General features: G+C 40.2%; 2 protein-coding genes across 4 annotated transcripts; one reads left to right on the top strand and one right to left on the bottom strand.

Moving 5' to 3' along the window:
- The first annotated feature begins 22 nt into the window (after positions 1 to 22).
- Positions 23 to 6,722, top strand: tmem150c (transmembrane protein 150C). 3 transcript variants are annotated; one of them, XR_007195238.1, is made up of 9 exons: positions 23 to 461; positions 1,692 to 1,807; positions 2,019 to 2,072; positions 2,172 to 2,204; positions 2,310 to 2,377; positions 2,766 to 2,893; positions 3,105 to 3,282; positions 5,643 to 6,345; positions 6,484 to 6,722. XR_007195238.1 is itself a non-coding variant. In XM_048258688.1 (8 exons), exons 2-8 carry the CDS (start codon positions 1,734 to 1,736, stop codon positions 5,849 to 5,851), a joined length of 744 nt encoding a protein of 247 aa, XP_048114645.1. In that variant the 5' UTR covers positions 23 to 461; positions 1,692 to 1,733; the 3' UTR covers positions 5,852 to 6,722. The 3 variants fall into 3 exon arrangements, 2 of the variants coding, with proteins under 2 accessions (XP_048114645.1, XP_048114646.1); XM_048258688.1 differs by having other exon boundaries at positions 5,643 to 6,722; XM_048258689.1 differs by having other exon boundaries at positions 2,175 to 2,204; positions 5,643 to 6,722.
- enoph1 (enolase-phosphatase 1) lies at positions 6,438 to 12,107 on the bottom strand. The gene is made up of 6 exons (XM_048258687.1): positions 11,727 to 12,107; positions 11,490 to 11,591; positions 10,117 to 10,319; positions 8,398 to 8,530; positions 8,040 to 8,163; positions 6,438 to 7,648 (listed from the first exon to the last, which is right to left on the bottom strand). Exons 1-6 carry the CDS (start codon positions 11,808 to 11,810, stop codon positions 7,509 to 7,511), a joined length of 786 nt encoding a protein of 261 aa, XP_048114644.1. The 5' UTR covers positions 11,811 to 12,107; the 3' UTR covers positions 6,438 to 7,508.
- Between the last annotated feature and the right edge of the window lie 680 nt (positions 12,108 to 12,787).

Here is a 12,787-nt window from a genome sequence, read left to right on the forward strand (position 1 = left end):
TACACGTTTGTGAGCTGTGTGTAGGCTAGGGGATAGACTATTGAATTCCTACGTAACGTCCCTTAAGAGTTCCCAAACATTGTAATCGGCAGGTGCCTGTTTAGTTACTAGCCTAGAATCTAATGTTAGATGAAAGGAAAGTGGGTCAGGCAGGCCTACTTCACTTGCAGCTGCTGTCTGAATGTCCACCGATTTATGTCAGCTCTAGAAAATCGTATGCGTAGCTCTACAATTTCTGAGGAAAGCTAGTCTATTCGTTTGAGGTAGCTTACGTTAACAGCCAGCCTTCAGCAACGCTTTATTCAGGCAGTTGAGCGATTTCTTTGACTTAAGAAATTTAGCCTATTCTCTGCAACGGGCAATGTCGTTGAAGAGGGTCTAGTAACACGATGGTCGATGAAGACTTCTATGCAATGAGTAGACAACCGCCACACACATAAGAGGTGCTGACTGTTCAGGAGGTAAGCCGATTCCTCGGATACTATAATGGCGCATTATAACCTGGGATTGCATATCATCAAAAGTCCACCATTTTATTGGGTTCGTAGACAATTGTCTCTTAGAAACAAGTCCAATAGCCCATTACAAGTAGGCTAACCCTCAACTAGGCGATTACAGTTAGCTTTATAGATGTGTTCAAAATGGGCGTTGTTCGCATCTAAACCTTACAGTCTATGATCTAAACGCAGTCGAAGTGAGTTGGATGAGGACCTAGAACGTGTCCAGTGCTGTAGAAAGTTATAGCCCATACTATAACCTCTGAGGTCAGATAGAGGTCACTGACCTCTGTAATATGTTGTGACACTACAGGTGAATGAGGTAAAAAAAAAAAAAATAGATATCACCATGAAACTTTCTCAGTTGATTACTCATGTTAAAGGAGAATTCCGGTGTGATATTGACCTAAAGTGTGTTGAAACATGATACCGAGTGTGAACGTATGTGTCATAGCCCATCTCGGCTTGTCCCCTGCACTCCAAAATCTGGCGCTAGTTAGCCGATGCTACCAACAGCTTTTTCAATGGTGGTGCTTCGGCATCGGGCTAGCCATGCAAATAAATCACTGTTTTACACCATTTACTTAGGCTCAATGTATCTCCACTCTTCATTGGTAGACTTCGAGGGCCCTGACATTTAAAACGAGACATTGAGAACTTTGAAAAAGCACTGGTAGTTTACTTACAAGACGATTTATACAGACAGTATCTTCACGAAGTTTAGCGTTTGCAGCCATCTTGAATTTAGTCACGATAAGTCGAGTGAGAGTAAGAATGAACAGGTATGATAAGGGATCAGATTCCAAAAATAATTCAGTGGAAATGCATGAATTCCAGTTTCTTCCAGTAGCAGCAACTTAATATATCTAGTAGACTTGATATATATTTCGGTGAATTTTGTAGACAGATTAGAAGTCATTCGCACCAGTGCGCCTATTTTTTTTTGTTTGCACTCCCATGCCATCATTTTTACTCGCACGTGCGATTGAAATGGTCGCACTGTGCCCAATTTTGCCTAATTTGATCGGCTCTTCTGATCGGTCTTCATAGTGCTCAGAACAAACTATGTTGAGTCAATATCGGCCAATAATGATCGGTGGCAGATCAATCGGAGCATCCCTATGTGGTTGCATCACCTTGAGACTTGTAACTGAAGATCTATGCTAATATTCCATCATGTGCTCTTTACCACAGAGATAACGTTAGAAGGCTGTGGGGACCACACTGAATGACAGAATGAGGAAATGTAGTCCCTGGGCGTTTCTTCCTATTATGTTTTCCCTGTTCACAGCAGCTGGCCTGTGGGTTGTGTAAGTATTCTATGGGTTCTAAAATCTACTAGTGGTCTGGTCTGTGTCCCTTTGTAACTGCCTATTTGTAGAAAGTAAACAACAATACATATATAGGTCATATGAACTCGGTCTGCTTACTTTAAAAGGGGAGGTATACTTTAAGTCTTCACTATACTCATGGGGCAATTAGGCCTAGATAAAAGAGATATGTACATTCTTCTCCTTTTAGGTATTTCATAGCAGTGGAGGATGACAAAATAATTCCTCTAAGTTCAGAGTACAAGTAGGTGACTTCCCCTGAAACATATTCCATACATAAACATATACTGGACCAGATGACACACACAATCTAATCCTGTCTAATAACATTTATTTTCCACAGAAGATCGGGCCAGAAGTCTCCCCCCTACATAAGGTGCAGTCAAAGCACACTCTAATGATTTTACCTCATAGTAATTATGAAGAGTGTATGTTTTTCTCTTGCTAGTTTCATTCTTCCTCACGTGTTCATACTCCTCAGCATTGCAGGCAATGCACCGCCAGCCAGCTGCGTATTTAGCCAAGTCATGAACATGGCAGCATTTGTGGGTAGGCATGGAGCATTCATATCAGCTTTTCAATTATTTACAATACTACTTCAATACAAAAACTTCCTACTGTTTGTTTACTGCATGTATTCATAATATCCATCTGCAGAATACATAACAAATTGTGTCATTGGAATTCTTGAAAGAGAGAGGTTGTTGAAAGGATAGGTGATGTTTGATGATGTTTGCTTTGTGTCCGATTACCATGTGAAAGGGTTTGTATTTCAGGAACAGAAGGCCTTTGAGATCTTTCAGCCCTGAGCACATAAAGCATACAGCATTATAAATGATCATATTCTGTACAAATATAAATTATGAAAAATATTATTGTATTATGTGTATTACATTAAAACATCAGATCAAAATGTTCATTTCTGCTATACTTACAGGATTCATTCTTGGTGTGCTGCGATACCTTCAGCTAAAGCCACGTATGCACAAGCCTTGGATGAATATTGGCGGTCTTGTGGCCTTATCTCTGGCCTGCTTTGGAATGACCTTAGTGGGGAATTTCCAGGTACCATATTCTGACTCTTTTCATCGATTTACTAAGTCTAAGGCCTGTCAGACACTGTTGAGCTAGTCTGAAAACCTTGACATTTTCATATATTTCACAAATCAAATCATCGATGCGAAAGTAACACATTTCTGAGATTATCTGTTTCTTATTAAGTTTTGTATGACAATCAATATACAGCATTTGGCTTTTGCTATGTTCATTTGCCCAGCTTACCAATGATGAAGAGCTGCACAACGTAGGCACATCAATGACCTTTGGCCTGGGAACTCTGTTCTGTTGGGTGCAGTCCCTCATAACAGTGAAGGTGAACTTGCGGAACGAGGGCAGACGGGCAGGTATCCCTCGTTTCCTCTTGTCTGGAGCAGTCACTATCTGCATGCTGCTTTGTATCCTTCCTTATGTTACACTTATGCATTCATTTACCACTCGGCTATGAAAGCCAACAGTCACCAACCCAACGACAAACTCACCACAGCACATATTGTGGATGTCTGCATGACAAACTTATTATCAAACTAGGAAAACAGTGACACACTCGAATTAGCAAAGAATGGAAATGCTAATTGCAGTTGCTTATTTGATCTTGGCAGAAACTCACTTTGCACATGCCTAAAAAACATTCAAAATGTCCACATTTTATATTAAGGAATCATTACTATACTGTACTCAATGTTGTTGAGATAAACTAGGAGTTAGGAACATGTAATAATAGATTAAGTATATTTTTGATAGTAGTTCTTATGTTTGTGAGTCCTGGGGCCTCATTTATAAAAGTGTTGCGTAGAAACCATCCTTGATCTTAGATCATTTCTGAAATGATCGTACGTGTGATTCAGAGAAAACGAACGTACGCACAAAAAAACGCGTCACGCCACCCTTCCAGATGTGCCCATTATAAATCATAAATGAACGTCAACTTCAGGCGCAGCAGGATGGTTTTAGGTCTCCGCCTTGTAAACACCCCCTCATCAATATCATTAGCATATGTTTTAATGAAATCAATGGCCTAAAAGCTGTAGCCTATGTAAAATTATATATTAAAAACATTAGTATAGGCCTAGCCTATGCCATCTGATGTTAACTAGCTATATGCGTCAGTTCGAATAGCTTAACTAATTATGTTTTTTTCCAGCAAAGCTTTCTGGAAAGAGATCGTGATGCATCCATGTCCATTGTCCTCGCTCCGCTTTCATTCCTTTTGCTTGCAGTAATGTGAATAATCAACATTTAGTATGTTTTGGCCTACTTTGTAGAAAAAAAAATTGGGTAGGCCTACCTTATTAAGGAAAGACCTCTAGGCCTACAGCATAATCCTATACGTTATGGTACAGTAGGCTACTGTACTTTTCCAATATGATCCAGGGTAATATGCTGATTTAGCCTACAAAACAGAGGACTAAATTATAAGCGTGATATGTCATGTAGGCTTAACGTTTCTTTTAGGATAGGCTATGTTTTTTTGCTGAAAAAAAAGTAGCCTAGTTACGGCCGGTCATTATTAATTAATTCTGCATATCTTTGCTATCGTTTTCTTTCAATAATGTCAAATGGCTTAAACATTGTCCTTTATTGTTTGCTTTATGCCTACCTTTATATTTTAGCCTACATTATCCAACTCACGTATTGCCAGTCAAAAAAAGCAAACAGGTCGCGCTCTGCACCTCTTTACTTAACTGTAACGCAACACTAAATATGAAGATGCCCTGCTTTCAGAGGATAACTTCCGTCCCTTGGTTGTGTAGGCTATATATGATATAAAATATCTATAGCCATTGTATAGCTTACATTCAAATATTACCTTTCTGTTGGGAGCTGGGAATAGGCCTATGAGCGCAAATTAGGATGTAGTGGAGGCTAAGCATAAAGTAAACGCAGTTTATCCACCTCTGCAATTTCAGAAATAGAGTTTAGGCCTACCCACCTCTTAGTTTATCCACCTCTCAAAAGAGTTTATTCACTTTTAACATTCAAAACGTTATTATCCAATACTATCCTATATTCCCAATACTGTACATTATCCTCGACCATTATCAAACATGTTCTGAATGCCTTTTTTAAAAATCCGATACGCATGATGCAGTCCACCTCACGAGATTGCAGAATTCATAGTTCACCCACCTCTTATTTTACCACTACATCCCTGGCACAAATGTACTTTTCCTCTCCTAAACGAGGGCAATTGGACATTTTATGGTCAATATTAGATTGGTGAGAACACCAAATATACTAGATCACCTGTAAGAATGTTTCAATCATTCTATCGTAGGTCTTGGTGTTTTTAGATATTATGAAATAAGTAAGCTATCACGTTTTTCACTTTCTTAAGTGGGCTATAGTTCTCATTAGCAGTTTTATGCCAAACCATGAAACATTTAGCTGCGTCCAAAAACTTCTTTAAAAATCTTCTGATATTGATCATGCATATGGCAAAGAAAGACATGAGATCGTTGGTCTTGGAATTTTGAAAATGCATCGCACTTAGACCTTAGATTACTTGCAGTACCCCGGCATTACCACAAGGAAATGGTCGTACGTCAAGTTTGAACCTTACGTGGAGATAAGCACTTTTCCACGTCAAAGACGTTTTTTATAAATCTGAGCGTTGGCATGGATTTGAGCATACGCACAGTCTAAGATCAAATCTGTGCGTAAGAACGCTTTATAAATGAGGCCCCTGAACACCCAGATCAAAATAAGGTGGGACTGAAATGTCCTTGATCTTCTGACCTTAACTAGCACTACACAGATTTCATCCTGATGGCTCAGGGTCTTCACATGCACGCTGCCCGGACGCAGTGGGCCCTTGTCATGTTCTTTCTCACCTTCCTAGCCTCCTTCGCCATCGAGTTCCGCAACTATCACTTTGAGATTCTGTGCACTGACAACCGGGACCCCCCACTCAGTCTGTCCGAGACTTTCTCTGAAGTGTCAGAGTACCAGTCGGATCAGCTGTAGGGCCTGGCTTGGGCAGAGTTCAACATAGTCGTAGGATTTGCCAACGGGAGGAATCAGAACAAACAAAAACAATTGTGATCTACTGAACTCTCTGGATAAAACTAATTAAACTGCTTCTAATGCAGGTTGAATACAACAAAACACTTGTGGCAGAAATGACTGCTTTGTTGGGCTGTCTCAGATATCCAGACAGATGCATTGATTAGCTAAGCACCTTATTTGGGTATTGCCACAAACTCACAATTATACATCAGAAACACACCCATTGGTTGGATACAATTCCTTGTTCTTAGTCCCAACGGACAGGCATGCTGGCTAATAGCCAAAGTATTCTATGACCAAAATGCGGTATCCAGCACAATGTATCCGATCAGTGTCTGTAAGCGCTACACTACATGCATGTTTGCCTGAGGAATGTATTCGACACTGAGCTTAGAATGACTCATTTTCACCCAACTCACAGAGCACAGTTTTGAAAGTAGAAGAAATTAAAGGTAAGTCACTACTTTCTCAGTCAACTCATCTGTTTTTATCTGTGTTTCATCTGTGGTATTTCTGTAAAAAAGAGACAAGAAGCATGTAGGACTAGGATGTTTTCCATGTGTTTACTTCCTATTCGCAAAATCTCACAGGTGTCTCAAGTGCCACTGAGAAGAACACAAATGCATACCATCTTAGACTTTAACAAACTCACATTCTTGATCTTCCATCAAAAGAACAAAGAAGGGATTTCATTTCAGGTCATCACAATACAGTACTCCAATCAAACATAATACTGTAGCTACAAGTTCTTGATACTTAAAAAAAAATGTAATGACAACCTTTGTAATATTTCAGATTATTAAAATGTTGCCGCAAATCAGTTATATCACAGTGACTCCTGTTTCAGATTATTGTGTCCTCATTCAGGGGGCTTGTGAACATGATAGAGAGCCATTATGTCTGCATAATTTCAGTGCTACAAATAGTTTGCTGGACACTCTTCTACAAATCAAAGTAACGTCATGCAAACAGTATGCTCCCACCCCCAGACACAAGACACATACAAAAACATTCACTCATGTGGTATTAGTCACTTAGACAGAGCATCCACTCAATTTACTATGAACATGGATTTAGAATATGTTGCACCAATGAGGAGGATGACTATTATGAAGTCGAATGAGGGAATGAATTTGAGGGATCCCTGCTCTCATAATATACACACACATACACACACACACACACACACACACACACAGACATAACACTGATTTTATACTACTGTTTTCTAGGACTGACAGAAATCCTGGTTGAAACCAGGACATTTCACTAAGACCTGTTTGGCACTTGCCACCATCATTCTTCAAAAACTTTTATTCATAAGTGGAACCAAAGAACTGGAACATTCAGATCGCCTCACACATCTTTATGGCAGGTTCTGTGGTAGCACTGTACTAACCACACCGCTTTCTCTCAAACACAGTTTCTTTTTGTCATCCTTTCACTAAACATTATCTGAGACCAGCACTTTACCTTTCCACATAAATAAAGACTTAATAAAAAAAAGAAGGAAAGAAAAATACGAAAAGACATCCAAAGGAAATGTTGGCAAGAGAGACTGAGGAAAGGGAAAGCTAGAGGAGGATGAGTCGTGCAGGTGTCTGTGGCGTCTATGTTAAGGTCTGCTGCTGAGCTCCAGCTGGCTGAAGGAGGTGATGGTGCTGTAGTGGGCCTGCTCCTCATCCGTCAGCTCCAGGTTGCCTGGCCTCAGCACCACCGCCACGTTCAAGCCCGCCTCCTCGGCAGCCTTTGCCTCTGCGAGCAGCACACACAGCAAAAGCAATCAATCAATTAACTGATCTATCAACCAATCAATCAATTAGTCAGTATGAGACTATTCCATTCTTAGGCCTGAGACTATTCCATTTTAAACCTCGTCTTAAGTAAAACAGTACCTGGCAATTCATGCAAATGCCATGTCAAAATTCAAAATTCATGTAAAATACCATGCAAATGGGTACACACAGAAATGCACACTGACAGACACCACAATTGAGTGAAAGTTGCTGCACACAGATAAGTAAGACCATAAAGTAGGCCATTAAAAGCAAATTACCATCACAAGTGAACCATGTAAGACACTGCTAAGTACTACACTAACTCTTTTTCCAGCAACAATTGTCCGTGTCAGAAAAAAGGTCATTACCTCTTGTGACGTCCGTCAGGAACATGATCTCTTCAGGCGTGCAGCCTATCCGTTCTGCGATCCTCTCATAGCTTTTGCTTTCCACTTTAGCCCCAATGTTTGTGTCGAAATGCCCATCGAAGAGCTGAAGACAACAAAGGCAATAGGTAAATGGAAAAATGTACGCTTAAGCATTCCACATTTTTACACCAATTATCACTAGAGGTTGGGAGCCAGAGGTGCAAAAAGGTTACTTATAACACCCAAAAGCACCAAGGAAATAAGCCTGTACCCCAGATTAAATTTGCTGTGGTGGTTTATATGCTCCTCTGTCATTAAATCAGGCTTAAATTCCATGGGAACAATACTAAATTCTCACGTCTAAAAGATCTCCTTCCACAGAGTATCCAAACAGCAGCTTCTGTGCCTCCACACTCCCTGAGGAGTAGATGTAGACTTTCATCCCCTGCCTTCGCCACCCTCTGATGGCCGGTACTACATCCTGGTACACTCTGTAACACACAAAGATAATATCAGTCATCTTCATATCCTGTTGCAGACTTTTAAGTTATCATATAACCACACCATTCATTAGTAATTATTGAATAGCCATTGGATTGAGTAGCCAGTTGGATTTTTGTACTTGAATTAGACATAGGCACATTTAATCTGGAAAATGTCCAACTGTAAATGCATGTTAGTTATTTCAACTCATTTTGGAGGGAAAAAGTAGAAATTCATTTTACTATGTGATCTAACTGGTATTCCTGTTATGTACACAAATGTTTACATTGACTGTGCATATGACACTTTCACCTTCTCAAGGCATGTTGACACTAAATACTAAAGAATGGGCAAGCCTTCTCTTCAGAAACACAAAACTTCCGTATTAGATCATTATCTGGGTGCAGGACCCTGTGATACAATTAAACCCATAATGCATAATCAATAACCAATTTCTTACACATCTTGAACGGACATTATGTATATTGTTTCAATTTATACATCCCTGTCGCTCAGCTACTGTAAAGAAAAAACACAATTGTGTGTTTGTGTTTGATATCTTGGAAGCAAAACTATTGATTGTTTATTTTTGTCAGTGTAAGTTGCTTTGGACAACAGTGTCTGCTAAATACCATAAACCTAAACAGAAATAATAAACTGTAAACATACTAAGCATCACAAATCATCTCTATCTACTAAGTGAATAAATGTACATTTAAAGGAGAATTCCGGTGTGATATTGACCTAAAGTGTGTTGAAACATGATACCGAGTGTGAACGTATGTCTCATAACCCATCTCGGCTTGTCCCCTGCACTCCAAAATCTGGCGCTAGTTAGCCGATGCTACCAACAGCTTTTTCAATGGTGGTGCTTCGGCATCTGGCTAGCCATGCAAATAAATCACCATTTACGAGGCTCAATGTATCTCCACACTTCATTGGTAGACTTCCGAGGGCCCTGACATTTTAAAACGAGACATTGAGAACTGGTAGTTTACTTACAAGACGATTTATACAGACAGTATCTTCACGAAGTTTAACGTTTGCAGCCATCTTGAATTTAGTCACGATAGTTGCTGCTACTGGAAGAAACTGGAATCCATGCATTTCCACTGAATTATTTTTGGAATCTGATCCCTGATAAAATCATACCTGTTCATTCTTACTCGTCACTCGACTTATCGTGACTAAATTCAAGATGGCTGCAAACGCTAAACTTCGTGAAGATACTGTCTGTATAAATCGTCTTGTAAGTAAACTACCAGTGCTTTTTCAAAGTTCTCAATGTCTCGTTTTAAATGTCAGGGCCCTCGGAAGTCTACCAATGAAGTGTGGAGATACATTGAGATACACAGTGATTTATTTGCATGGCTAGGCCGATGCCGAAGCACCACCATTGAAAAAGCTGTTGGTAGCATTGGCTAACTAGCGCCAGATTTTGGAGTGCAGGGGACAAGCCGAGATGGGCTATGAGACATACGTTCACACTCGGTATCATGTTTCAACACACTTTAGGTCAATATCACACCGGAATTCTCCTTTAAATGTGTGAATTATAGATTGTTAGAGCAGTAACACATTTCCAGCCACTTACTCGCCTTTGATTTTCCCAGTGTTGTACGCAACCCTCCACATGTGCCCCTGCAGCTGTTTGAGTGCGGTGGTCTTCCTGTCAGCGGCCATCTGCCACAGGACATTATCCACTACCTCTCGGATGGCCTTCTCCTCGTCAGTGTGCACTGTCTGGTCCACAGCATGCACTGGGCCTGCTCGGTTCAGTCTGTGATCTTCCTCTGTCTATAAGAGAAAAGATAGAAAGGGGTGACCTGAGAGGTCATGGTTGGATGAATCAAAGAAGAGATTCACTGGCTAGGCCACTGGGTGGGTGAATAATGTTCGATCAGTGCCCAGCACATCACTGCACATTTCTTATCAAACTGAACCTTGGTGCTACATTCCAATGCTCATAATGCTTCGGTAGTCTTATGAAGGCCTATCCACAGGGCTATACTGTAAAACCGGTGATTTAATGGATGGTTAACTTTATGGAATCTTGGCATGTTTTCATCCAGGCTTAATAGGCAAGCGTTCTTGAGATGAATGCATTGTCATAGGACAATATTAGGAGGAGAAGTCTACACAGCCTAGACTGGCACTGTGGGTAAGCTTTTGCTGTGAGTGAGGTCATAAGTATACCAGCTGGCAAGCCTCAGTGAGCTCTGTGCCAATAAGACTGAGGATGCACAAGTGCACTTGCCCTAAAAGTAATTTAGAAACTTGGTAAAAAGTGCCACACTTATTCACATTAGCACATTAGGTTCAAGCTCTGCACAGTGAACAAGTTAACCGTTTGTGGAAGTAACTGAAGAATCTAATGACTATTTACAGTCTTTGAACAACCAAACGGAAGCACACAAATTAGTGGGCCATGATGACGCCTACAACGGTTGTTGATGGATGATGTTACCGAGGATCCCTCTCAGACAATATTGACAGACCTAAATGTGGTTTTCCAATTGATTTTCCAACAGTAGCCTCATAACCTAATTACTCAGTCAGACCATCGCCTATGCGCGTCACAAAAATAGGTTTAACAACATGATAAATTTATATAGCATCAAATATGAGTTTGTTATTATGGTTTTGGACTGCAAGGGTACTGCAATAGTCAAATCTGCGAATCTGGTTAACCATGCAATGACCTATGGCCATACAAATTGCCACTAAAGTTACCACCGACAGTACCACCTTGCAAATGACAAACCGATTCACGCGGCCCAGTGTGAAGAAACATAACACATCAAATTCCACGACACTATATTTGATAAATGGGTTATAATCTATTCAGACGTTAAGTAGCCCATTAGCAATGCCTTCATCATAACAGCTAGACCATGTGGCAATCGATAGCTAACTTAGCCAAGTAAATGAGCTAACATGTTTCGCGTTGACAGTCATCCATCTGACCTGTTTCTTTAGAAGATGCACGTCCTGCTTGCATTCATCCTCTTCCCAGTGATCTGACAAATAATCCTCAAGATGCTCCTTGATGTAGGGAAACAGTATATCCTGTGGGAAAGAAAATAAAGCCTTAACATCACACAGGCAGAAATCTAAATTAGCCAACTGTTTTGTAGCTAATGTTAGCTGGGTGGCGCTAACTTGCTAGCTGTCTAATTGCAACAATAACGTGCTGAACGTTACCTTTACAAAGGTGATTGGTGTGGTAGTGCCTTCAATATCCAGCAGAAACACACTGGTATTTGCTGGAACAGTAACCGTTGCCATTTCACCCCTCCAAGCCAGCAAGTTGCTGGCTAATTCTAGCTAGCTACCCAAATACAACACTGCACTGCACCGAATAAGGAAATGTCAAAGCCTGAAAATATGGGTTTACATTAGCACTGCAATTAAGTCTATCTATCTTAAATAAGAACACAGACAAACTAGATCCAGGCAAGCACAGAGAACAGACAAGTGACGTTACTTCAAAAATAAAAGTCAGCAAGCTATATGGACAAACTACTCTGCAGCCACCGCAGAACCAGACACAAATGAGCCCTTAACATTCTCGTGAAAAATCCTCTACCAGAGTCCATGGCCTGCAGCGCCTCCTGCTGTTGTTGTTGACCTACTAAAAGTAAAAAAAACTTTGATTTGAGCAACATTTTTTTAGTTTCTGGTGTGAAGTGCAGTATGCTACTATGTAGTGCAATACAGTTTTTTAAAGGTCCAACATATTGCATTTCCTGCATATAAGTTCCAAATAATTCATAAAAAAGTATTGTTTGTAAGGAAAGAAACTTTCCTGTGCGCTTCAGAAACTTAAAACATTTATTTTGCTCCTGTCATCTTAGGGTCTCGGCACTAACAAGATAGCTTTATAAATACTGACAATTTGTTGCATGCAGCCAACTCAGTGGAGCACAAAATCCCATGCAGCATTTAAATTCTGATGTCCCTCACTTTCAAATGGGAAGAAGGTGCATCCTCCTCTGAAGACTTTTTGTGTAATAGGCCTATTAGTGGGGCTGTTAAGCTCTTAAAATAGGGACAATCTTGCTTTTTATGGAAGAAGAAACTTTCAGGGTTTGTTCTTGATGACCTAAGCTTTAATTTAAGATCTGGAGGCATTCTAAGTTTGACCTCTGAGGTCAGATAGAGGTCACTGACCTCTGTAATATGTTGTGACACTACAGGTGAATATAAATAGTATATAATGTATTGAAAGTTTTTTACATTTTAATGTTTAAATATGCAAACTC

This window comes from Alosa alosa, chromosome 12 (assembly GCF_017589495.1).
Source record: "Alosa alosa isolate M-15738 ecotype Scorff River chromosome 12, AALO_Geno_1.1, whole genome shotgun sequence".
Lineage (NCBI taxonomy): Eukaryota > Metazoa > Chordata > Actinopteri > Clupeiformes > Clupeidae > Alosa > Alosa alosa.

Excerpts from the sequence above, each read along its gene's own strand:
- tmem150c (XM_048258688.1), top strand. The coding sequence starts at position 1,734 with ATGAGGAAATGTAGTCCCTGGGCGTTTCTTCCTATTATGTTTTCCCTG. Across the intron at positions 1,808-2,018 it reads GCAGCTGGCCTGTGGGTTGT|GTATTTCATAGCAGTGGAGG; the intron begins GTAAGTATTCTA and ends TTCTCCTTTTAG. Across the intron at positions 2,073-2,171 it reads CCTCTAAGTTCAGAGTACAA|AAGATCGGGCCAGAAGTCTC; the intron begins GTAGGTGACTTC and ends TATTTTCCACAG.
- enoph1 (XM_048258687.1), bottom strand. The coding sequence starts at position 11,810 with ATGGCAACGGTTACTGTTCCAGCAAATACCAGTGTGTTTCTGCTGGAT. Across the intron at positions 8,531-10,116 it reads ACTGGGAAAATCAAAGGCGA|AGTGTACCAGGATGTAGTAC; the intron begins GTAAGTGGCTGG and ends TGTGTGTTACAG. Across the intron at positions 8,164-8,397 it reads TGGAAGGAGATCTTTTAGAC|CTCTTCGATGGGCATTTCGA; the intron begins GTGAGAATTTAG and ends TGTTGTCTTCAG.